The sequence below is a fragment of the Tursiops truncatus genome, chromosome X (assembly GCF_011762595.2).
Source record: "Tursiops truncatus isolate mTurTru1 chromosome X, mTurTru1.mat.Y, whole genome shotgun sequence".
Taxonomy (NCBI): domain Eukaryota; kingdom Metazoa; phylum Chordata; class Mammalia; order Artiodactyla; family Delphinidae; genus Tursiops; species Tursiops truncatus.
Window position 1 is genome coordinate 42,755,883 of NC_047055.1, and position 26,380 is coordinate 42,782,262.

The 26,380-nt window shown below is 43.4% G+C and overlaps 2 protein-coding genes across 2 annotated transcripts; one reads left to right on the top strand and one right to left on the bottom strand.

Annotated features, from left to right (window-relative positions):
• The first annotated feature begins 1,953 nt into the window (after positions 1 to 1,953).
• Positions 1,954 to 3,806, top strand: TCEAL2 (transcription elongation factor A like 2). Its single transcript, XM_033849473.2, has 3 exons — positions 1,954 to 2,030; positions 2,568 to 2,639; positions 2,988 to 3,806. The coding sequence occupies exon 3, from the start codon at positions 3,014 to 3,016 to the stop codon at positions 3,656 to 3,658; it is 645 nt and encodes a 214-aa protein (XP_033705364.1). The 5' UTR covers positions 1,954 to 2,030; positions 2,568 to 2,639; positions 2,988 to 3,013; the 3' UTR covers positions 3,659 to 3,806.
• A 13,025-nt stretch (positions 3,807 to 16,831) lies between these two features.
• On the bottom strand, positions 16,832 to 17,842 carry TCEAL6 (transcription elongation factor A like 6). Its single transcript, XM_004327765.4, is given in 3 exon segments — positions 16,832 to 16,861; positions 16,863 to 17,411; positions 17,778 to 17,842. Coding segments are annotated over 2 exon segments (552 nt in total). The 5' UTR covers positions 17,385 to 17,411; positions 17,778 to 17,842.
• Positions 17,843 to 26,380: the final 8,538 nt, after the last annotated feature.

The following is a 26,380-nucleotide window of genomic DNA, read 5'->3' on the forward strand; positions in this document are numbered from 1 at the left end:
ATCTGTAAAGACTGGGAAAGTCGTTTTTTTTTTTCTTTTGTTGGCTGTAGGCACTTAAAGTAACTCTGTCCAAACACCAGTTGACCACTAAGCTAATGAAACACAAACTTCAGTGGCCAAATATGACCGAAAATGCAGAATTTAAAAAAGTATTTTTTAAGAGTCTCTAAACAAGGAAACAATAACCCACAACAGAGAGCAACAAATCCTGTGAAGTGGGGGAATCTGACTTCTAGAGTTGACACTTGCTAATATTCAAAACACTCAGATTCCAACATGAAGTTTGAGGTATATAAAGAAATGAGAAAGTATGGTCCATTCACAGGAAATAAAAAAAATTATTAGAAACTGATTGAGAAAGTTCATGTATTAGACTATCTAGGCAGAGATTTTAGATGAATTGTCTTAAATATGCTCAAAGAGCTAGAGGAAACCCTGGACAATGGACTAAAGGAAATGAGGAGAAGAATGCCTCAGAAGATATAGAATATCAGTAGAGAGATAGAATATAAAGAGAATGAAACTATGAAAAGAAACTGAACAGATCTTCTGGAACTTAAAAGTACAATAACTAAAATGAAAAGCTCAGTAGAGGGGTTCAACAGCATGTTTGAGCAGGGAAAAGAATGAATAAGCTAACTTGAGGACAGGTCAATTGAGATCCTTCAGTCTGAGCAGCAGAAAGTGAAAAGAATGAACAAAAATGAACAAAACCTAAGAGACCCATGAGACACCATCAAGCATACTAATATATTCATGATGGGAATCCAAGAAGGAGAAGAGAGATAGAAAGGGGCGGAAAGAATTTTTGAACAAATAATGGATGAAAATTACTCAAATTAGAAGTTTGTGCATCCAAGAAGTTCATTAATTCCAATCAGGATAAACTTAAAGAGATCCAAACAAAGACACAGTATAGTCATATCATCAAAACCAAATATATGGCACTACACTGTAGCAACTATAATGTCAATTTTCTAGTTTTTGAGCTGGGTTGCGGTTTCACAAGTGTGAAAGAGGAAAGGGAAGAGAAGGGATGGAAGGAAAGGAAAGAGGGTCAGCAGGGGTCAATGATAAGAGTAAGCTGTGAACCAAGGATGTTGATGAATCTGTTCATCTGTGGTCCATAATTTTAAATGTTTTAATGCATCCTTTTTTCTTTTTTAACATTTTAGCTGTCTGACATTCTCTCTAGATGAGAACAGGTTAAACGTTGGAGTGCAAATATCCAGTGTGGAGTGAAGTGAACAGAGAAGGCGAGAAGGAAGTTGGTAAAATCAGTTTGGGGTTATGGATTTTGAGGTCCCGCAGGGATATTCAGGCGGTGGTGTCCAATAGACTGTTGGCAAAGAAGGTCTGAGACTCAGGGGAGGGAATAACCTGGATATGTAGATTTGGGAATCATCTGTGTTAAGAGGGAAATGAATAGAGATCAGCCAGGGAGAGAGAACACATGGACCGAGAAGAGCAGAGGCTCTGGACATAGCTGCTACTCAAGGTGGCAGCGCAGCTTCCTGGCGGGCACCACCACGAGCGCTCTGGAGTCAGGCGGAGCTGGTCTTGAAAGCGGGCTGTGGGGCTACATGTGGAGCGCTCTTGGAGAAGTCGGGTACCCTCCCTGTGATCAGCTGTCACAACTGGGGATAAAGGGCATCTCAGAGGGATGCTGAGCAAGGACCTGAGAGGCGCCCAGGTAAAGCACCTGCAGTCAGGAAGCCTCCCCCGACCTGCTCTGTTGGTAACTCCCTCTTTTCCACACACCCCGCCCAGGCCGTCCGCAGCTGTCCGGTCCCTGTGGGATGTAGGTGAGGGGGCGGGGCGGGGGGAAACCGGGCTCGGGTGACGCGGCGCTCACGTGACCGGCAGGGCGCTGACTTGGGCAGCAGCTCCCGCGCCCCCCCTCCCCCCGCCCCGAGGTCTGGTCCAGTCGCCCGCGCGGAACCAGCTCCTGGAGCTTCCCGGGTGGCGGGCGAGGGGCCAGCGGGCTTAGGCGAGCCAGAGGAGGCGCAGGCCCGGCCCGGGCGCTGCAGGTCAGTGTGAAGGTGGGCGCTGCTGGCGGCCCGGGTGGGGGTGGAAGCGGATGGGACTAGGATCCGGGAGCAGCGGGGAGAGGGGAAGGGGTCCCGAGATGGGTGAGGAGGGGCACGGGGCGTGGCGCGGGCAGGTGGGGAGGGAGGACCCTGCAACTGGCCCTGCCGCCTCTTCGACGCCCCTCCTCTGCGGCCTCCATCCATTTTCGAGCCTGAAATGAGGTCGCGGGGACGGGGAGAAGCAGTGCGACCTTGAAACGTGGACAAATTCTGGAAATAACCCCCCTCTCACACTCTGAGCCTATGAGGAAATATTGATCTCCGCGTAAAGGGGTGGGGGCGGGGCGGGTTGCCTGCTGGGGAGGGGCCCCAGCGACCCAAACAGTTTGTAAAGCATCCTAGTCTGGTCCTGAGGCCTGACAAAAAGATTTGGCGACTGAGGTGCGGGGTCAGGGGAGGTGGGGGAGGCAACGGTGGATGAGGAGGGCCCCTATTGCGTCCTCGGTGCTCCCATCCCCTTCTCCTGTCTGTCTGCAGGTCTGTGAGGCTGTTGTTCCCAGCATTCTGCTAGGCTACAAAAAGAGGAGAAACTTGTTCAGATCCCTGCAGGTCAGTGAAGGAGAGGGCACTGGACAAGCACCCAGAGGGGTGGGAAGTGTGCAGGGCACGGCCCGGGCAGAATTGGGGGCCCCACTGCCCACTTCCCAACACATTTACACACATTCTGCCATGCTGAGCAAGCGTAGGGAAAAATGGCAAGGTCTGTCTGGGAAATGGTTGGCTCACATGTGCACGAGGAATGGTGGGGTAAAGGGTGGGCAGAAGGCCGGGCCAGGTCAGGGGACCCCTGACAAGGGGCGAGAAGCAACTGCTACTATCCGGACCTGCATTCCATCCCCAAGCCCTCAGTCTCCCTTGTTTCCTCTTTGTCTTCTCTTCCCCCTGCCCCATCCCCAGGACAGGAAAAGGAAGGGACACTCAACATGGAAAAACTCTGCAGTGAAAATGAAGGAAAGCCTGAGAACCAAGGCAAGATGGAAAACAAAGGACAGCCACCGGATGCGAGAAAGCTGGGAGTAGCTTGTACTGTGGAAGACAAGGAAAAGTTAGAAAATAAGGGAAGGATAGATCTCAAGGGAAAGATAGAAGATGAGGAAGTACTAAAGGATAAAGAAAAGCCAGACAGTGAGGCAAAGCCAAAAGAAGGAAAGCCAGTGAGTGAGGGAAAACCAAAAGAAGGAAAACCAGAGAGTGAGGGAAAGCCAGTGAGCGAGGGAAAGCCAAAAGAAGAAAAGCCAGCCAGCGAACCAAGGGCTGCAGGAAAGCGCCCAGCTGGGGATGATGTACCCAGGAAGGCCAAAAGAAAAACCAACAAGGGGCTGGCTCAGTGTCTCAAGGAATACAAGGAGGCCATACACGATATGCATTTGAGCAATGAAGAGATGATAAGAGAATTTGACGAGATGGCCAGGGTGGAGGATGAGGTGAAGAAAACCAGACAGAAATTGGGGGGGTTTATGTGGATGCAAAAAAGTTTACAGGACCCCTTCCACCCGAGGGGCCCAAGGGAACTCAGGGGTGGCTGCAGGGCCCCACAAAGGGGCTTTGAAGACATTCCTTTTGTGTAATGCCCCTGGCAGGCGTTTACCAGGCCCTGTGCTTTAAAGTTTTGCAAATACTTTGCTTTAGGCGTCATTCTTGTTATCAACAACTTTTTGATCCAGCTAGAGCACTCTGTCAGTAGGGGATTTTTACCCATGTGCATTACAAAGGCGTTATGATTCTTGAAAAAAATAAAGCAGCTTATAATATCATCTACAGAATCGGTCCACTTTTGTAAAAGAACAGAAATTTATATGGTACATCTATGCACAGGAAAAACAGAAAACTTTGTTCACTAAAAGGTTAACAGTGGTGGGCTTCCCTGGTGGCGCAGTGGTTGAGAGTCCACCTGCCGATGCAGGGGACACGGGTTTGTACCCCGGTCCAGGAAGATCCCACATGCCGCGGAGCGGCTGGGCCCGTGAGCCATGGCCGCTGAGCCTGTGCTCCACAACGGGAGAGGCCACAACAGTGAGAGGCCCGCGTACCGCAAAAAAAAAAAAAAAAAAAGGTTAACAGTGGTTTTATGAGTTGTGAGATTGTGGGTGATTTATTTTCTTTGTTTTCTTTCTACTCATCTGTTTAAATTTTCCTAAGGAACACAGATTACTTTTCTTATAAAGAAATGCTAAAATATAAAAAAGGAAAGCAATACATAAAAAGCAATACAAAGAACTGTTTACTGAGTTTATGAAGGCAGTGGAGACACTGTAAATTCTTGTTGTCAGAACTTAAAATGTTATGTAAAACTCACATTACTTCTGGACTCGTATCTGGAGGAATCAACTTGGCAGCTATAACAGATCAATTGCTATAAAGAGCAGTCTTGTCATCTGTGAAATGGGAATAATTATTGCCTCACAGGATTGTGGAATGGATTAGATGAGGTACTGAGTATGTAAGCTGTGTTAGGCTGGCTTCTACCTTTTCCCCTATACTAGCAGGACCAGGACCTCATCAGACACTTGGAAGAGGGTTGATGTACATCTCACCTATGCCCAGAAATAAGTTCCAGAAAGCCAAAAGGTGGGTACAACCCTCCCCTGGGTATTGCCATGTTTGCTGGGCACTGTGCCACTTCTCATGAGTCCTCCATCTTCTTAAGGTCCTCACTGCTGCTGCTGGACTGATGTCCTCAAGATGACAAAGCTCAGTTGATTTCTCTGGAGTCCCCAGTGAGCCCTAAACCTGCCCCACACCATGACACTGATCGAAGTGAGGATAAAGTCCTTTTCTTCACTTTAGAGTTATACTTATCCAAGTGGTAATACCTCAGTGCTCCTTTGGTCACTAAAGGATTTCAGATTTTACATACAGCCATCTTTTCATCAGATTCAGATATGGGAAGCTGGGATAAAATTTGAGTGGTGCACACTGTGCTTTTCTCACCTGTCAGTACCTTCTCTGCTCCATTCCTTTTTCCTTAGAGGAAATTATCTCCTAGGAGACTCCTACCGGGTCCTGCATTACAAGGTTAGCACACCTACCCATACTTGTGATTTTTAGAGCATTGCTACTCAAATAGTTGTCCATGGACCAGCTGCATCAGCATCATCTAAGAGAAATGCAGGATCTCAGGTCCCCATCCTAGACCTACTGATTCAGAATCTTCATTTAAACAAGATCTTCAGGTGATTCCTGTGCACTTTAAGGTTTGCAAAGCACTGGTTTATAAGGAGACTCTCCTTAGCCTCCCACTCCCACCATCATGTGAAATATGTGCCTAAAAGGATAAATACATGTGCTACATAAGATACATCCTGCAGATTATTAAGTAGGCCTGTGCTTGTTGAACTGCAGTTCCACATCCCCAACAGTAGTAGAACCTGAAACAAATTCAATGAGTCAATACCTGAAATTGTTTAATGAAGTAGGGTAGAATAGCATTGGTTAGAGCTAAACAGTAAATATCAGATTGTATCCCAGGTAGGTAGGGTGAGTATTGTTTTGTGAAATTTGTATTTCACTTATATATGTATGTATGTTTGTATACCTTGAGTTGTGATGAAAAATAAATTTCTGATTGCAGGCTAAACTTTTTAAAAATTGAGAAACACTGCTTTGGACTCTGCTTCTCAAAGCACAATTTGTCCTTTTTATCCTGGTACCTCTAATGCCTAGCACAGTGCCTGTCAAGTAATAGGTTCTTAATAAAATTTTAAATGATGATAGCTGAGTTAGGCATTCTTGCCTCAGATCATTCCAGGTCTAGATAAATAACTGTGGACTCTATTTCTCTAGCAGGGTTTACTTGCAGTTCCAAATGAAACACAATGTAGAAGGGTTTGTACCACAAATTTAACCCTATCTCATTTCATTAATGCATGCATGTTTTTAAAGTGTGCAAATTTGCCACAATAAAATCACCAGAGGACTTTGTTGAAAATGTGAACTCCTTACCCCCACTTCGGATCCACTGAGTCGAATCTCCTTTTTTTTTTTTCGGTACATGGGCCTCTCACTGTTGTGGCCTCTCCCGTTGCGGAGCACAGGCTCTGGACGCGCAGGCTCCGGATGCGCAGGCTCAGCGGCCATGGCTCACGGGCCCAGCCGCTCCGTGGCATGTGGGATCCTCCCAGACCGGGGCACGAACCCATGTCCCCTGCATCGGCAGGCGGACTCTCAACCACTGCGCCACCAGGGAAGCCCTGGAATCTCCATTTTTAACAAGCTTCCTAGGTGATTCTGATTCACACTAAAGGCTAATGTCCACTGACTTATATATTCATTATGATTGCAGTTGTATTAAGTGTAAACCATAAGGTGAGCAGAAGAGTTGCAATGTTTATTTGGTGGGTGTGGGGGAGACCTGAAGGCCTTTGTAAGGTACAAAAGTTTGGGAGTAAGAATCCATAAAGGCAAGGATTAATATATCTACTGAAGAGAACCTGAAACTTTTTAGAGCAAATCATGACTATAAACAAAGGCAAATGGAACGCATCTCATAGGATGGTGTATTTCCTTCTTTAGATGCCATAAGTATGACAGCTAAACAGTTCCATTGCTAAAGAAGACTCATGGGACCTCAAATGTCAAAGCTTGCAAATCTGTAGTTTAGCACAGGGGGGAATAAAAGGATGCAATGTAGCAACAGCATTGAGAATGTGCCTCACAGCCAAGAGCTGTCTCATACCCAGGGGTCTAAAGTGGCCAGATGCAAGCTCCAATTGCCTTCCCTCTCTATAAGAGCCCTGGAAAGATGCACTTCTTTTGGAATAGGAACCACTGATGTGTTCACAGAGTACCTTAGAACCAGAGAGCACAAAATGGAGTCTCAGCCCAGGATTCTCTTGCAGTGATGGTTACGTAGGCATATTCTTGCTATGTTGTAGCTCTTCAACAGCAGAGCGCTTGGTGGGGGGGGGGAATGTTCACCAAGACCAGATGCAAACGATCAACCTTTTTGTTACCAATAAGCAAAGCTGACAAGCTGGTAAAAACCATCCAAACTCCTAGGGCCAATGGTTCTAAAACAACACTCTTAGTATGTTTCATGCCTTTACCATGAGTCAGTAACTTACAGGTGCATTTCTTATTTTAGTAGTCCAGCTTGGGCAAATCCCAGTCTTGCTGGAATTAACCCTCTAAAAACAATATGCCTTTTACCCTCCTCCTCACAGTGTAATAACAGCTGAATAGGGGTACCCTTTCTCACTGCAGGCACAACTCCCAGTGAGTACTGCTAACATGGCCCTCGCTTATTTGCTAGAAATCTCTCCATCTTCCCATTGGGGTTCAGTCTCCACCCTCCTCCACCCTGCTCTACATCCCAGGGAATCTGACCTGTATTGATTACATCAAAGGGCTCCCTTGTCCTTTGGGAGTAAGTGGTGGACAATGTGGTCAGGAACTTTACTTCCCAGCTTGTTCCCTGTAGTGTCACCAGATGCTGACAGTCTCTTCTCTAAAGTTTCCTGGGGGGTGGTCAGGAACTTTACTTCCCAGCTTGTTCCCTGTAGTGTCACCAGATGCTGACAGTCTCTTCTCTAAAGTTTCCTGGGGGGTTGCCCTCTCCAAATAGGCTCTGTATCTCAAGCTTTCAGTAACCCCTCTTTCCCTTTGTCCCTCAGGCCTAGATAATCCTACCTTTACTAGCCATGGAGTATTGCACTACCCCTGTGGTTCTCCAGTACCCTTCCCACATCTTTGTATACTGTACTTTTTAAAAAAGTCTCAAATTTTCTAATGCAGATGGGCTCCCTCTTTCCTGTCATGCACTTCTCAGATACAGTAATAGATACTAGAAGTTACCCCAGAAATTGGATTACTAATTTGAGGAGGGAAAAATAACCTCTTTGCACTGGGGGTTGGGAGAGTAGGGGGCAGGTGTTAGGAGAGGTTCATTGGTACATGGCATGTAGTAGTATCACACTTACGCAGCACCACAGGTGGCATAGAATGAAGTACAGGTGGAATCCAAAGTTTGGGGAATCAAGCTGCTGTGTCATTTAAGCACTGTGTCAAAAATCATTATCCAGGCTTCCCTGGTGGCGCAGTGGTTGAGAGTCCGCCTGCTGATGCAGGGGACACGGGTTCGTGCCCTGGTCTGGGAAGATCCCACATGCCGCGGAGCGGCTGGTCCCGTGAGCTATGGCCGCTGAGCCTGCGCGTCCGGAGCCTGTGCTCTGCAACGGGAGAGGCCACAGCAGTGAGAGGCTCGCGTACCGCAAAAAAAAAAAAAAAAAATCATTATCCAAAAGGTTCTGGAGTTTTCCATGTTCATCTGATGGTCCTAAAGAATATGCATAGGAAAAAGGAAATTGAAAGCCATATAATACAACAGAAAACACATGTAGAGCGCCAGAAAGCCTGCATGGCATGTTTGAAGAAGTTCCTCATCTTAGGGATGGAAAAAAGGCTGAGGACCAAGCTCAGGTCCTCATACTGGCACTGAGTTCCACTGCCAATTAAATGCCCTACCTACTATGGATTTTACAATAAGGTAAAAACACTAGTAGGGAAAGAGTGGAGCCCTGATATATGGGATAGGATATTTGTGCAGACATGCTCCAAGGCATTAAAAATCATTGGTGAGACGGTCACGGACATCCTTGAAGATTTCTGTGGGCCTGTGTTCTGTAGGCTGGAGATTATGGTGGAGAATGCTGTGGTGGAATTGGGCTACTTGATCTTAGTGTGAATGAAGGGAATCTCAGAGTGCTAGAGGTCAGGTGACAGTGCTTAATCATATGTGACAAGGTGAGTGCAACTACTACAATGAGCCACAGTGATAAAATGGTAATTAGAGGATGTTTGACCCACAGGGATCTGTGGTGATGGCTAATCAGAGCATTCTTAAAAATGAAATAATTGGGCAGCCTATAGGATGCTGCCTGACATATTGAGGCAGAAAAAAATTCTAGGTCTGCTGTTTCCTAATTCGAGTTGCTGTAGTGGGGTTTTTCAACTTCTCATCCAACTGAGGGGAAGGCAGATTACCTCTAAGGTAGGACCCGGCAGCCACTGGTGTATGCTATGAATCTTACATGAAATCTTTTCCAATGGAACCTGCAGACACTTTACAGGGTGACTGTGCCCTAGGGACATAGAAATACCAAGACCTCCTGGGAGTTACTAGCTAAAGGCTCTGAACTGGTGCTAATCTCTAGACTGAGGGAGAGAGAGAGGCAAAAGGATAGACAATACAGAAAAGATTGTGACAGTCTAATGGGATATGGTGGGGAAAAAAATCTAATGTATATACAACTGACCCTTGAAAAACATGGGTTTGAACTGCTTGGTCCACTTATATGCAGATTTTTTTCAAGAAATATACAAAAATATGTGTGTAGAACATTGTGTGCAATATTTATATTGAAGTGGATAGCCTATTCTTACATAGGCATAAGGTGACTGATATAAAATTAATAATGTGTTAGTTTTCTTACTGCTTTATAACTCTGCTTTCAAAGAATTACATTACCATACAATATACTTCTTTCTGTCTCACAATTGGAGAAACTGTGTATCAGCCTATCATCATCACAGACAGGTGTTTTTCTTTAATGTAATAATGTTTCAGTGCTGTATTATGAATATGACTGTAATACTATATGCCATAAGAATTTTATAATGGTTCATTCATTAATGCCTAGGCTACGCTACCATGAAGCAATGGTATTGATTACACTATGCTACTATAAAGCAATTATATTACTGCTTCTTTTTTATCAATGCATGAATCCTTATACCTGTAAATAAATATGAAGTTCTTTTTCACATGATCTTTTCATTTTTGAAGTCTAGTGTTAGTAATACATATAACAGCTACAGTGTTTTGCATCACATAAGACATTATTGATGTAGGCATTGACGGGCTATGTAAACAAACAATGTAAACTTACAGTATTGATAAATACAATACAGTACTGTACATGTATTTTCTCTTCCTTATGATTTTCTTAATAACATTTTCTTTTCTCTAGCTTACTTTGTTGTAACAGTATATAACACATATAACACACAAAATATGTGTTAATCAACTCTTTATGTTATCAGTAAGGCTTCCATTCAACAGTAGACTATCAGTAGTTAAGTTTTGAGGGAGTCAAAAGATGTACATGGATTTTCAACTGTGTAGGGGGTCAGCACCAATAAACCCTGCATTGTTCAAGGGTCAAATGTATAATCAAAGTCTCAGAAGAAGAGGGGATGAAATACTATGAAGAAATAATGGAAGATTGACTTCTGGCATGGCAACACGAGGAGCCCCACTGACCTGATCCTCAGTGAAAGTAGTAAAAATCATATTTTAAATAAAACGAAATCAGCCATTAACGGCCTTTGGAAATGGTCCTAAGGACAAACAGCACACGAAGAAATATCTGCTCAAGAAAATCTACACAAATTCAGTAAGAAAGCTAAAAGCCTCTAATATTTGAACCAAGACTGCTTCCTCCCCACTTTCCAAGTTCAGTGAGCTGGATACTCCATTCCAGACTGCCGTAGCCAAAACACAGGGCTCCCTCTCCCCCACATCCCAGCTGTGTGAGACACTGTCAGGTAATAAATGTCTTATTTTAAGCCACTAAATTTAAAGTAATTTGTTACATAGTAATAGAAAACTAATACAGATATTGGCACTGAAAGTACCAAATACCTAAAAATGTGTAAGTGGCTTGGAAACTGGGCAGTGGGTGGAGGCTGGAAGAACTTTGAGGAACATTATTGCTTTGAACCACCTGTAAGTAAAAATATACACCTCATAGACCCTGCTAGCACAGGTCCAGAAGGATGTGAGGAGCATGTTATTGGAAACTGGAGGCATGAGATCCTCATATGCAGTAGCAGAATGATTAGTGAAATTATCTCCAACAGTTCACTGGAAAGCAGCACTTGTAAATGATAAACTTGAACATTTAGCTGAAGGGATTTCCAAGCAAATTGCTGAGGTATGGCCTGGTTTCTTCTTACTATTTATATCAAAAAGTGGCAGGAGAGAGACAAATTGAGGGAATATCTGTTAAACAAAAAGAAAATAGGACTTGATGATTTGGGAAACTCCCATTCTATTCAAATGGCAAAATACACTAAAATTAAGAGATACCTTCTGAAAGAATGACATAGAGAAAAAGTTGAGTGTGTAACTAGTATAACCTTTTGCTGAAACCTCCAAAAGTTAAAAAAGTCAGAGTACTCAGTCACACAAAGCTTATTTTTCAGCAAAACCTGACAGCCTCTAAGAAGCTTAAGGGGTCTAGAGGTCAAAGAAGTCAATAATTTGAAGTATGAGAATGATTTAATGTACCACTACTGGCTTGGTGATGGAGTCACCATGTGGCAATGAATATGCACATCCTTTAGGATCCTAATGCATGCACACTCAGCCACCTCAGCTGGAGCCAAAGATAGAGAAAAATCATCTCAGAGATAATTGTGTGTGTAGATTTTGTCCAGTGGAGTAAAACCCAGTGCAATTTATTCAAGAATAGCAAGGTTCTTAAGAAAATTATATCAATGGAAATATTGTCAGCTTGGAATGAAAGAGACAGAAGAGCACAAATGAAAGCAGAATATCTGAACCCCCAAATATTTCTGTTGGGAAGCAGCCTGATAAAGCTACTTAACTGGGAACACATGCTACCTTTAATTAAAAAGGAAGGATGAATCAGAGGACAGAACCAAGAGCTCAGAATAAAGAGCTAAGAGTCAAGAGTCTGGAGCCATAAGCACAGAGGGTGAAGCTAAGAGCCACAGAGGACTATTCTCAGGTCTTGAAATCTAACAATGGAAGTCCAGCACTTTTGGGATAGTGACTCCTTTTTATCTTCCGTTTTCCCCATTTTCATTTATAACTGTTATCCTGTGCCTCTCCCATCATTATATGTTGGGAGTTTTGTGGGCAGAAAATTTGTGTCTTTAGTTTCATAGGTCCACAGAGGAGATGAATATCTTTAGGAACTGCACTTAATGATTTATGCCCAAGATTCTCATCCACATCTGGTTTAGATAATTTAGATGATGAGATTTTGACTTCTGAGCTAACACTGTAATGGGATGAGATTCTTGGGAACCTTGGGAGAAGGTGAATGTATTTTGCATTTGGGAAGGACATGAATCTTTGGGGATCAGAAGGCAGACTGTGGTAAGCATAATTTTAAGATCTCCTACCAAATTACCAGCCGATGGTGTATATATACCTTCTTCAAGTTATTCAGTCAAACACTAATCCATATATTTCTGTGAAGTCATCTTGTAGATGTAATTAGGGTCTCAAATCAGTTGGCCTTAACATAGGAAGATTACCTAGGTGGGCCTTACCTAATCATATCATCCGTTTAAATAAGGGGTCTAGAGTTAGAGACAGAAAAGTCAGAGATAAGAAGCATGAGAAAGAGTCAATGTGCTATTGCTGGCTTGAGAATAGAGTGAGTCTCATGGTAAAGAATGCAAGTAGCCTCTACAAACTGAAAACAGCCTGACCACCAGCAAAAAAGTGTACGACCACAATCCTACAGCTGCAAGGAACTGAATTCTGAAAACAACATAAATGAACTTGGAAGCAGATTTTTTCCCCAGAGTTACTAGAAGAGAACTTGGTTTGGCTGACATCTTGATGTTAACCTTGTGACACCCTGAGCAGAGAAAACACAACCATGGTGTGCCAGACTTCTGACCTACAGATGTGTGAGCTAATAAATGAGTGATCTGTTAAGCAGCTAAGTGTGTGGTAATTTGTTGTGCAAGAGTAAATGATTATATCTTGAGACAAATATCTGTACCATCTGTGCCCTTTATGAGTGGCCATCTACAAACCTATTCCTCAGACTTCCTCATCATTAATTTTCCAATTTAATTCTCTCCAAGTCCCTGACCAATCTTTTAATCATTGCACATGAACCAGAGTAGATCCATACCTACCGCCACGATGTCTTCACACAAAAATTCTACCCACTGGTATCATTTCTCTTTCCCACTATTTTCTGAGTCATTCCTGAGTGGGGCTATAGTGCAGCAGACATCCATTTCCACCTACTGTCAACACACCAAGAAGATACATCCATGAACTGGACCACTGTTGTATCCTTCTTTTTCTAACTGGTCTTGAGGAACTCCCCATGAGACAATATATGTTTTGAGAGAGAGAGAATGAAATAACAGGAGTAGGTCTGTAATTTACTTGTGCCTTCTTTACTTACTCAGGCCCAGTCTTTTAAATCCATTTGCAATTAATGGTAGAAAGCTGGTGCTCACACCAAACTTTATTATTCAAAAGAGTATATAGAAACAAGTTCATAGTGGATGTCTCATTTTCGCAGAAAATTAAAACCTCATGATCAGATGTTAAGTCTTTACCAAGGACTGGTAGCAAGCTACAAGCAGTTTTCAAATGGAGACTAGTTGCCAACAGAAGAGGGCATGTTGTTTTCTCTAAAACACTCGGGTGTGTATTGTAATTTTACTACTGGGGCTTTCTAAGGCTTCATAGACTCTGTCTAGCAGGAATACAATACAATTGGGTCTGCAGAGTCATGAAGCTGAAGTGTCAGAGAAACTTGCCCTACAGCCTGGACCTACTGTAGATCTTTTTCTTGCTCTGGGCACCACTCAGAACTGGGAATCATAGGGAGTTCAAGCACAAAACCAACATGATATATGTTGTCTCTAAAACCCAAGTCCTTGATTCCCTCAGGCTAAGTGGAGAAAGACCATCTGCTGGTAGCTCAGCTGCTATCCCTCCAGGGAAGCCCCTCACCCCTGGCCTCCCACCCTGGCAGGCATGCTTCTGTTCTTTTGTGAGGCTATGCTCCTGTGGCAACACAGAGCCCTTCACTGGGCCCTTTTACAGCACAGATTCCACAGCTGTTTAGTTTCACTTTGCAGAACCTGTCTTCTGGGCTTAAGAAATTCCACTTTCTCCAGCCCAGGAGCTCTCCTTGGTGCTGCTGAGTGTATATTTCTTTTACTAATGACAGCTCTAGCTGTGAATTGCAGTAGTTCCTATCCAGGCCGTGAAGCCCATGGCTTGCGGATCATTTTGGAATTGTAAGTAACCCCTGTTCGACAACTGAAGTTATTTTTCCAAGGTTATTTGTGTAGACAGAGGCTAAACTTGGAGAAAAATTTGAGTTCCTAAATTAGTCATTATTATTTACACTTTTAATAAGTACCTACTATTTGTCAGGTACTGTGCTGGGCACTAGGGATACAAGTATGAAATGGACTGGATATTCTTTGCAATGCAAAGAGTCCAGTGCCAAGTTTCTCAATTTTTTGAAAACCACAGCCCACAGTCAGAAATATACTTTTCATCACAACTCATGGTGCACATACATACATACATAAGTGAAATATAAATTTCACAAAACAATATTCACCCTATCTTCAATTTGATATTTTATATTTGACTCTAATCAACTTTATTCTAGTTCATTAAAAAATTACAAGTCCTGACCCAGTGAATTAATTTCAAGACCTACTAATGCATGGGGGGAGGGGTAACTGCAGATTGACAAACATGGGTCTGTTTAATAATCTATGATGCGTATCTTATATGGGGCATATACTTATCCTTTCAGGCACATCCTTCATGTGAAGGTGGGAGTGGAAAGCCTAAAAAGAGTCTCCCTCTAAGCCAGTGCTTCTCAAACTTCAATGTGCATAGGAATCATCTGGGGATCTTGTTAAAATGAAGATTCCAACTCAGTAGGTCTGAGTAGGGCCTGGGACTCTGCATTTCTAATTAGCTCGCAGGTTATGCTGATGCAGCTGGTGTATGCACCACATATTCACTGATAAGGATCTAAAAATCAAATATGTTGATGGGTCTGCTGAACTGCTAACGCAGGGCCTGACAAGAGTTTCCTGGGAGAGAATTCAACCTAGGAAGGAGAGACTGCAGGTGAGATATTAACCTGTGAGAATAGCAGTTTCTACCATGCAGATATTTCCCCCCTGGTCTAACCTGTAACATCTGAATTTGGTAAGAAGGATGCTTATGTATGCAAAAACACGCAAACCAACAAAATATACATAAATGATCATTTTGCTTAAAAAGAGTCTGAAAGGTACTAGTCTCAAGTAGCACTAGGGGGATACTCACAGGTAACAGGGTAACCGTAACTCTAAAGTGAAGAGAGGGCTTTATCCACACTTCTATAGAGGTCAAGGGTAGGTGGTCAGTGACTCCAGAGAAATTGATATGGCTTTGGCACCTTACACCCTCCAGCTCATTACACAGTATCAGTAATGAGTACAGGACCCAGGAGAAGAAGCACAGTGCCCAGCAGACATGGCAGTATCCCGGAGAGAGTGGCACCTATCTCTCAGCTGCCTGAACTTGTTCCTGGGCACAAGTGAGACCTCACTCAGTTCTCCTCTAAGAGTCTGATTCCATCCACATACCTGCTAGTGCATGAGAGTGGTATGGGAGCCATTCCTTCCCCAGGTATCTGGTGGGGGCTAGGTCACAACACATCTCATATACTCAGTACCTCATTTGGTCCACTTGGTAGTCCCATGAGGCAAATATTATCCCCATTTTACAGATGACAACACTGACCCTTACAACAGTGTGTCTGTTATAACTGCCAAGTTGATTCCTCTAGCTCTGGGTACCAGAGTTAATATGAGTTTTACCTATTATTGTACATTCTAACAACAGGAATATTGTGTCTTCATTGCTCTCAAAAACTCACTGAACAGTCCAATCACTTATCATGTATTGTTTTCTGGTCTTAGTTTTTTTTTTTTTTTCAGTAAATTTCTTTCTTTCTTTCTTTATTTTTGGCTCCGTTGGGTCTTCGTTGCTGCACGCAGGCTTTCTCTAGTTGCAGCGAACAGGGGTAACTCTTCTTTGCAGCATGCGGGCTTCTCATTGCAGTGGCTTCTCTTGTTGTGGAGCACGGGCTCTAGGCATGCAGGCTTCAGTAGTTGTGGCTCACAGGTTCTAGAGCACAGGCTCAGTAGTTGTGGCGCATGGGCTTTGTTGCTCCACGGCATGTGGGATCTTCCCAGACCAGGGATCAAACCTGTGTCCCCTGCATTGGCAGGTGGATTCTTAACTACTGTGCCACCAGGGAAGTCCCTTAGTTGTTTATTAATGACTAACATAATGCATATCATTTAGGAAAAAGCAGAGATGAGTGAGCAAAGAAAAGAAAGATAAAGAATCACACATGGTTGGAGCCATAGGACGGTAAAGGACTCAGAGAAAGGACAGCAGTGCCCATTGACATGGTTCCAACTAGGAGAAGACATGGGGATGGGCACATCTGCAGAGGAATGGCGTGGAGGTACCATCAGGTGACTGGACTTATTTTTGAGTGCAGGTGAGACGTATTTTTGGCTACCAAAGCAAGAAAAAAGCAGCACTTAATTTTTAGATTTTTCTGTGCACAGATGCATTACACAAACATTTATACTTTTTCAAAAATGGTTTGATACTATATATTCGAATCTGAAAACTGTTTTTTCTTTATTGTTGTTTTACAGTGTACCATGAACATCTCTTCCATGCACATGGGTGAAAATCCCCTACTGAAACACAGAGAGCACTGTAGTTGGATCAAAAGGCTGCTGGTAATGAGAGTGACACCTAAAGCAAAGAATCAGCTTAAGATTAAAGCACATAGCATGGCAAATGCCTGCCAGGAAAAGCAGGGTCAGCAATATTCTCATTAGAGGAGTCAGAATTGAAGGCCAAAGGCATTAAAGATATGGGATACCATGTAAGCGCCTCTGGCCCCTACCTCCGCCCCTCATTCCCCTGACACCCCGTTGGCCCCTTGGGGTGAATGGATCCTGTACATCTCTTTGCATCCAATGAAAGTCACCCATTTTCTGTCTTTTCCTTAGCTCTTCCTGAGCCCTTGACATATCTGCACATTCTGTCATCATCTCCTCACTGCCCAGATGCCTTTCCTGTAAGTTGTTCTGATAGTCCTTGGGGGAATCGTCCGTCCCCCTGTCCGTTTTTCTTTTTGCTTTCCGGGGCACATAGTCTTCAGCGGTGTGCTTTTCGGCAGCCCGCGGCTGACTCTCTGGCTTTGCCTGGGATTCCACCTTGCCCTCACCGTGTGGCTTTCCCTCAGCTTCGGACTTGTCCTGCTTTTCTCTCTTCCTCTCATCTTCTGGTTGTCCCTGGTCTTCTGGCCGTCCCTCATTCTGGAGCTCTCCCTCGTGTTCTGACTTCCCCTCCACTTCTGGCTTTTCTTCCTCATCTGACTTTCCTTGATTTTCAGGCTTTACTTCATTTTCTGGCTTTCCTTCGCTTTCCAGCTTTCCTTCATTTTCATTGCAGAGTTTTTCCATGTTGAGATGTCCCCTCGTTTTCCTGTCCTGGGGGATGGGATGCGGTGGGGTGGGGGGAGAGAGACAAGAGGAAACAAGGGAGACTGAGGCCTTGGGGGTGGAATGCAGGTCCGGATAGTACTGGCATCTCACCCTTGTCAGCGTTCCCCTGACCTGGCCCAGCCTAGTGTGCCTTCTGGCCACCCTTTACCCCACCATTCCGCCTGCACTGAGAGCCAACCATTTCCCTGGCAGGCCCTGCCACCTTGTACCATCCTTCAGCGTGGCAGAAAGTGTGTATATTATATATGGGGGGGATGGGCAGTGGGGCCCTCAAATTCTGCCCAAGCTGTGCCCTCCGCACCCGGCCCCCAGCTCTGTGCCTGTCCAGTGCCTCTCCCTCCTTCCGCTGACCTGCAGGGATTCTGGAAAGGTTCCTCCTCCTTTTCTAGCCTTGCAGAGTGCTGGGAACAGACATGCAGACCTGTAGACAGACAGGAGACAGAGAGGGGCTGCACGGTCAGCAGATTGAGGTCCCTTTCCTGAATCATGGCCCTCCTCATCCAACGGTTCCCCCCAACCTCCCCTGACCCCGCACCTCAGTCGCCAAATCTTTTTGTCAGGCCTCAGGACCAGACCAGGATGCTTTACAAACTGTTTGGGTCGCTGGGACCCCTCCCGGGCAGGCAACCCGCCCCGCCCCCACTCCTTTACGCGGAGATCAATATTTCCTCATAGGCTCAGAGTGTGAGAGGGGGGTTATTTCCAGAATTTGTCTACCTTTCACTGTCGCACTGCGGGGGCGCACTCCCCCCCCCCAATTACAGGCTCCAAAATGGATGTAGGGCGCAGAGGAGGGGCGTCGAAGAGGCGGCAGGGCCAGTTGCAGGGTCCTCCCTCCCTACCTGTCCACGCCACGCCCCGTGCCCATCCTCACCCATCTCGGGACCCCTTTCCCTCTCCCCGCTGCTACCAGATCCTAGTCCCATCCGCTTCCACCCCCACCCGGGCCGCCAGCAGCGCCCACCTTCACACTGACCTGCAGCGCCCGGGCCGGGCCTGCGCCTCCTCTGGCTCGCCTAAGCCTGCTCTCCCCTCGCCCGCCACCCAGACAGCTCCGGGAGCTGGTTCCGCGCGGGCAACGCGAGCGACGGCGCCGGGACCAGATTGCAGGGTGCCCGGCCAGTCACGTGAGCGCCACGTCACCGGAGCTCGGTCTCCCCCCCATCCCAGAGGGACCGGACAGCTGAGGACTGTGTGGGAGCGGGGCGGTTGGAGAAGGAGGAGTTACCGACAGGGCAGGTGGGGAGAGGCTTCCTGACTGCAGGTGCTTTACCTGGCGCCTCTCAGGTCCTCGCTCAGCATCCCTCTGAGATGCCCTTTATCCCCAGTTGTGACAGCTGATCACAGGGAGGGTACCCGACTTCTCCAAGAGCGCTCCACATGTAGCCCCACAGCCCGGGGCTCCGCCTGACCAGCTCCGCCTGACTCCAGAGCGCTCGTGGTGGTGCCCGCCAGGAAGCTGCGCTGCCACCTTGAGTAGCAGCTATGTCCAGAGCCTCTGCTCTTCTCGGTCCATGTGTTCTCTCTCCCTGGCTGATCTCTGTTCATTTCCCTCTTAACACAGATGATTCCCAAATCTACATATCCAGGTTATTCCCTCCCCTGAGTCTCAGACCTTCTTTGCCAACAGTCTATTGGACACCACCGCCTGAATATCCCTGCGGGACCTCAAAATCCATAACCCCAAACTGATTTTACCAACTTCCTTCTCGCCTTCTCTGTTCACTTCACTCCACACTGGATATTTGCACTCCAACGTTTAACCTATTCTCATCTAGAGAGAATATCAGACTGCTAAAAAGTTAAAAAAGAAAAAAAGGATGCATTAAAACATTTAAAAATATGGACCACAGGTGCACAGATGCATCGTGTAACCCATGTTTGTCCCTCTTCCTTCTCTTCCATTCCCTTTCTTTTTTTCTTCCTCTTTCACATTTGTGAAACCACCACCCAACCCAAGACTAGAAAACTGCCAATAATGTAGCTTCTACAGTGTTGTCACAGACACACACACAAACACACACAGGGTATACGTGTGTCTGAGTGTTCATATGTGTAACTATGGGACACCGTTTCTATTTTGATTTGCAAAATACCACATCTTGTCTACACAATTATTAATTACATGTGTGACACAACCAATTCTGATTATATTTCTGATGCATGTGTTTCTTAATTTAGTAAAGCATCTATCTTCCTACAACATTTTGTTCCACCAAAATGTGTATTCTCATTAACACATTAACACCACATAACAAGTAATTTTATCCTCAAAGTTGAATTTATTAACTGAATTCACAATGCCATTAGTAACAAGGCTACATGTTTCCCTTTCATCAGTAATACAAAAAATGTATTATTATTGTATTATTATTCCATTAATTTGATGAAAGTAATATCAAATCACTGTTGCTAGTAACTGATTTTCTTTGTAATCATCTGATGATGCTGATTTTAAACTATCATCAATAATTCTTTCCTAAGTTCTTTTGCTAACAGAGCCAACATATTAGGAGCTATCGCTCCTACCTTTGAACATGCACACAAAAACTTGGGATTCAAAATTTGAATAATTAAATTAGAAGAAAAATAATTTCTTCTAAATTAGAAGTTCTGTTCATAGAATGAGAAGTCAACACAACTTCTGCACCTGTATGTACTAAATTGACATATTCTTTTTAAAATAGCTACTACCTTCTGAAGTAGATGCAAATGTTTCTTTAGCAGGTTTGTAGATTTGGGTTTTCTTGAGGTCAATAGTATCACTACAGTCCCCTTGGTGCATAGTAAATGTCAGCAAACATTTTGTGGGAGTTAAATGTTTATCACCAAAGAAAACAGAATTCATTACTTAATTTTTCATTCAATCTTGTTCAAAGATTGAAGAAACATTTCCAACAATAAAGTAAATATAGATGTAGATTTACACTGCATAATAAATCACAAAACCACTGTACCAAGGATGTTCAAGCTACATGGCAGCACAGCTCAGCTTTTACTTCCCTCACATATTTCTCATACATTTTCATGCATTTTAAACGTCCTTGGCATGGTCATGGCCCAACTAGCTAATCACATATAACCAGCAGAGGTAGCAGCATCAAATGCTTTTGTCACTACCACTCAAGACAAAAAGGGGCTCACTCTCTAGCCGCTCCTGTGTGAGTTTACTTCATTTTAACAGTGAATACCCTGCATGTTGTCCTTGAAAGGGATGTGTTAATTATGTTGAATTAGAAAAGAGACTTTGCAAATGTGATTAAGTTAAGAATTTTGAGACAAGAAGAATATCCCGGATTATCCAGATAGGCCTTAAATACGATTACAAATGTCCTTATAAGAGGGAGATCGAGGGAGATTTTACTACAGAAGAAGGCAATGTGACAACTGAAGTAAGGTGCTAAATTGCTGGCTTCAAAGATGGAGTAAGGAGCCGTGAGCCAAGGGATGCAAGGAATGCAGCTCTATAAACTAGAAAAGGCAAGAAAATGGATTCTCCTCTAGAGCCTCCAGAGGGAACATAGCCCTGCCAATAAACTTGATCTTAGCCCAGTAAAACTGATTTTGAGCTTTTGACTTCCGCAGCTGTAAGATAATAAATGTGTATTGTTTTAAGCCTTCAAGTTTGTGGTTATTTTTTTACAGCAGCATTAGGAAACTAATACAAGTAAACAAGGTCTACTAAACCCATTCTGGCTTACTTTTGTAAAAAGGAAGAACAACTCTTACTCTATCTTGAAACTATTTTAGTTCTTACCTTTGTGTTCTGCTGTTAGTTGCCTTTGCTTAGTCATGCTAGCTCTGCATATAACCACATTAATCATTGAAGGAATTTTGCCTGCAGTTTGGGGTGTAGGTGATAGCTCCCTTTTGAAAAAACTCTACCTCCCCCCCCCCAGGTGATAAGGAAACAAAAACAAGAAAAATTAATGTTTGTCTTATCTAGTTCTGCAGGAACATCTTGACCAGACCTGATTAACTTCAATGGGAGTCAACCAACCAAGAACAAAGATGTTTCATAACTTCCCTCAGACCACTACCCATGTACAGCTGCTTAAGGCTATTCCTCACCACCTGACCTCACCTCCTCCTGCTTCTCCTTTTGCTAGCATAAAAGAAGCTTGAATTCTACCCCAAATTAACATGGTTCTTTAGGACATTAATCTGCCATCTTCTCAGTTTGCTGGCTTTCCGAATAAAGTCGATTTTCCTTGTGCCAACACCTTGTCTCTCGATTTATTGGCCTGTCTTGTGGCAAGTGGTGTGAGCTTGGACTCAGTAACACATTAATGTAAATATCAGCAATAATAATACATTGTTTAACAGTGAAGATTTTTGGATAAATGTTAAACTATATGGGATGCCAGGTCAACAGGCAACCCTTCTGTTCAGGGCAGATCAGGAAGTGTTTTTATCCTAGAGGTAGTGCATGTAAAGCCACATGCCCCACTGCCTGGCACATAGCAAGTGTTCAATTGGGGGTGAGTTTTCTTAGTTTCCTAAATGAGAAAAACCATGCCTTTTTAAAACCTATTTTTAGACAATTGTAGATTTACAGGTACTTGTAAGAAACAATAGAGAGAGATGTCTTATGCCCCTTACCCATTTTCCCTAATGGTAACTTGTGTAGCTACAATAAAATATCACAAACAGAAAATTGACCTTGATATGATGAAATAAAATTCATAGTTTAAGGTAAGACAAGAAAAATTTAAACATAAAAATTTTTCTCCACTTCTTTAGTCCCCCTCCCTCTCCTCTAGTGTGCATTGTGCATCTGCATTATGCATTGACCAGACCTCCCCAACAGCAGAAATACCTGCTCAACCACAAAGGACAATTTTTCTTTTTCTGATGCCAGCCATGTAACTCCTTAGAAGATAACATTCCTTTCTTAATCATGTAAGGTGTCACGATGACCCACCATTCACCTTGTACATACAAACATCTTTGGTGAACTTTATGTACAATGTCAATATATCACTTCCCTTAAAGATAGTGATTGGTGAAGAACAGGCTGGTCATATGACCTGGGGAGATACTGGGCGCCCCACCTAATGGAAGGTCTTAGCTTAAACACTTACTTATGACCTTACTAATGTTACTATGTATATTACTTGTATTATCCCTATTTTATGATTGTTTTCTTTTCTTCCATTACCAAATGTGTGACTGAACCTCCAATAAAAATAACGAAGACTAGGAGACTTGAAACAATTGACCAAATATGTAATTCTATATGAGAGTAATGATTGTAATAGTGTAACTCTAGATATGTGAAGAAGCAACAAGAGGGAATCTTTTCCTGGACCATAACAAATTAGTAAGACATGCGGTCTAGAGAGTTTTAGCTACTGTTAATAGAGCTTAGTCCGGTAATAGCACATTGAGTGGCCTGTCAAAGAAATCCTGGTCTGACCTGGGAATGAGCATTTCTAACACCATGGGACAAAATGGTCATGAAATGTCTCCCAACCCTTGGTCATATTTATGACTATGAGGGAGCTGGGCCAACTAAAGAAGGTTGCTTACCATGAGGCTCTACAAGTCTCTGACCTTCAACACACCCTGAAAGGAGTTTAGGGTGGAGATCAGGAATGAGGCACTCTGTGCTCTGGGACAAGTGGCAGAACTGGCCTTCAGATAGCTAGATATTTTCAGGAGAAAAATTTTATGAATCCAGTTTCTTGCATCTTCTCATACTTAGAAAAGCACTAAAACCGTTAACTAAGATATCTGTCCCTTGCAAATAGCAGTAACCTTCTACCAAGATGTGTGCTTGATTGTACATACCTCTTCTCTAAAATCACATATATACTGGTCTCCCCTTTTACCTTTTTGGAACAGTACCCAGTGCTTTCTGAAAGATTGTCTCCTGGGTTGTAATCCTCAGGTTGGCTTGAATTAATTTTCCATTTCTTTCTTAGATTGACTGTTGATTAATTTTTTTGTCAACAGATATAGCCCACCAACCTTATTCAGATTTCACCATTTTACATGCACTCATTTCTGTGTGAGTGTGTGTATTTAGTTATATGACATTTTATCATATGTGCTTTCCCAGATGGGATCTCATAAACCCCTACATCTATCTGGGATGTTATCCAAAAAACAACCAGCACAGGGGAGATTACTTACCCAAGACCCTATGGTGTGCCTGGCCCCCAGTGTTCTATTGCAATGCTCCACTGCAAAGCCTTTTCTTTATGGGTCACATTGCACAAATTATTCGTGAGAAAATAACATACAGTTAAAAAGTAGGATGGGGAAATATATAAAATAAAATGGGATGGCATGATGGTTTTCTTTTTCAAACCCTACGGAACTGGCCCAGTGATCGTTTTTCTTTTTCCTAAATTATCAGAGAGATCACACCCATACATAGAAATGACACTGACGTTAATACTTAATGGAAACTTGTACATTTTCTTAATTAACATTTCCCCATGATTAACATGTAATCATGCTATTTGGATTATGTCAAAGGAGTCTTCTTTAAAGGAAGGATGGATGTGAGAAAGGAAGGGAACTAACCTCTGTTGAGTACCAAATAACTATATGCTGTGTATGACACTTGAAATATTTTGCTTTTTTGCTTCTCACATTAATTGTCTGATATAGATAAAATTATTCCCATTTTACAAATGAGAAGAAGAAAACTCAGAAACATCAGGTTATTGTTAAGCATCTTCCCATAGGTATAGTGATCACAGAAAAACTAACTCTGAGCCAGTAGTTCTCCTGAAATAACACACTGAATCCTTTTTATTTTGTGGTCATGCAGGACTTTGGGATAAGTGTTTTGAAATGTGTATGTTATTTGTGTGTGTGTGTGGCTGTGTTGGGTCTTCGTTGCTGCATGCGGGCTTTGTCTAATTGTGGCGAGCAGGAGCTACTCTTCTTTGCAGTGCATGGCCTTCTCACTGCGGTAGCTTCTCATGTTGCAGAGCACAGGCTCTAGGCACACAGGCTTCAGTAGTTGTGGCTCACGGACTCTAGAGCACACGCTCAGTAGTTGTGGTGCACGGGCTTAGTTGCTCCACAGCATGTAGAATCTTCCCGGACCAGGGATTGAACCCCAGTGCCCTGCATTGGCAGGCAGATTCTTATCCACTGCGCCAGCAGGGAAGCCCGAAATGTGTATGTTCTTGATAATTCATGCACATATGGATGGATACTAATACTTTTCTTTCTTCAAGTGGTCATTTCCAATAAATATAAGCATCTAGATCTCAGAAGAAAGATCTGGGACATGAATTTGGCTGTAGTGTCTGTCAAATAATAAACACCCAATAAATATCTGTTGAAATAATAAATATATGTATCAGTGAAAGATATTAGCCATAATTCCTTAAGAGCCCCTATAACAAAATAGCAAAATGGACAAAATTTACACAGATGATGAAATGTAGCTGGTCAATAGCTACAAGAAAAAGTTCAAACTTACTAATAATTTAAGGAATGCAAATAAAAGCATCTAAGTAAACTTTTATCACCTATCATCTGACAAAAATTTAGTATAGAAAGAAGCCCCAAAAATGGACCAAAATTTACACAATAAGAATTTTATTTTTTATTTTTTTTGTGGGACACGAGCCTCTCACTGTTGTGGCCTCTCCCGTTGCGGATCACAGGCCTCAGACGCGCAGGCTCAGCGGCCATGGCTCACGGGCCCAGCCGCTCCGCAGCATGTGGGATCTTCCCAGACCCGCGCACGAACCCGTGTCCCCTGCATTGGCAGGTGGACTCTCAACCACTGCGCCACCAGGGAAACCCCACAAGAAGAATTTTAAAATTGGCTCTGTATGTGTGTGGAGGGAGAGAGAGACAGAGAGAGAGACAGAGAGACAGAGAGAGAGAGAGAGAGAGAGAGAGAGAGACTCAATTTCAATACAAATCAAGGAAATAGAAGCACCCTTATCAATTAGGCATGAGTTTAAATATTCTGGTGACACCAGGAATAGAAGTGAAGTGAAGAAATGAGAATTCTCATATACTTTTTGAGAGAGTTTAAATTATTGAAGTAAAATCCCAGGGAATATATGTGTAAGCATGTAATATAGGAAAATGTTCTCACATGTACAAGAATAGGCTGACAAAAGGATATTCGCTTCAGCATTGCCTGAAACAGAAAACAAAAAGGGGTGAAATAAGCAGTCCAAAAACCTTTGTCTGTTTGTCTATCTATCTATGTATCTACCTATCTATCTATTCCTTACTTAATAGATAATTTCAACTAGTTCATGATATCCATACAATTATGACTCACCAAGTCCATATCTCACTCCTGATATCTGGGTAATGTTATTTGACTTGCTCTGCAATTCATTCTTTTCCCTTTAAAATGCATTTCAGAGAACTTGCCATTAATGAACGCACTTCATAGTTTATTTAAATATTCTACTTCTTTATGAAAATTTAGATTGTTTCCAATTTTCTTTACCTCTACAGGACACAGCTATACTACATTGCTTAACTTCCCTTGTAATTAGGTGAAGGTCATGTGTAGCAAGAAGTTTTGGTGCCTCCTATCATATCTCCTTGGCATGCATCCACAGCTATCGTGGACAGTTGCCTGTGAGCTCACACTGATAGCAGCAGTGTCCTACTCAAGCAGGCCACTTTCATTCACTTTCTTGTATCAGATTCTTCTCATTTGACTCAAGCAACTCTCATAACCCCCACAGAAGCTCATTCTTGAATTGCAGGGGAATTAATGCCCTCCCTCACCCCCGAAGCAATCCTTAACCAACAGAACATGGAGACATGGAGAGATAAATAAACCTTCCAGCCCTCCAACTTTTTAGCAGACAATTCTGGGAGACATATTGTATGCTTCTCAGAGGTCACAGCTAACCTTAGTCCCCATTACTTACCTACAGCAGTCATGTCGACAATGCACCATTATATTGGCTTTAACTCTTTCTTAACTCAATTCTGGCTCTTACCTCTTT

Coding starts and splice junctions, on each gene's coding strand:
- TCEAL2 (XM_033849473.2), top strand. CDS start 3,014: ATGGAAAAACTCTGCAGTGAAAATGAAGGAAAGCCTGAGAACCAAGGC.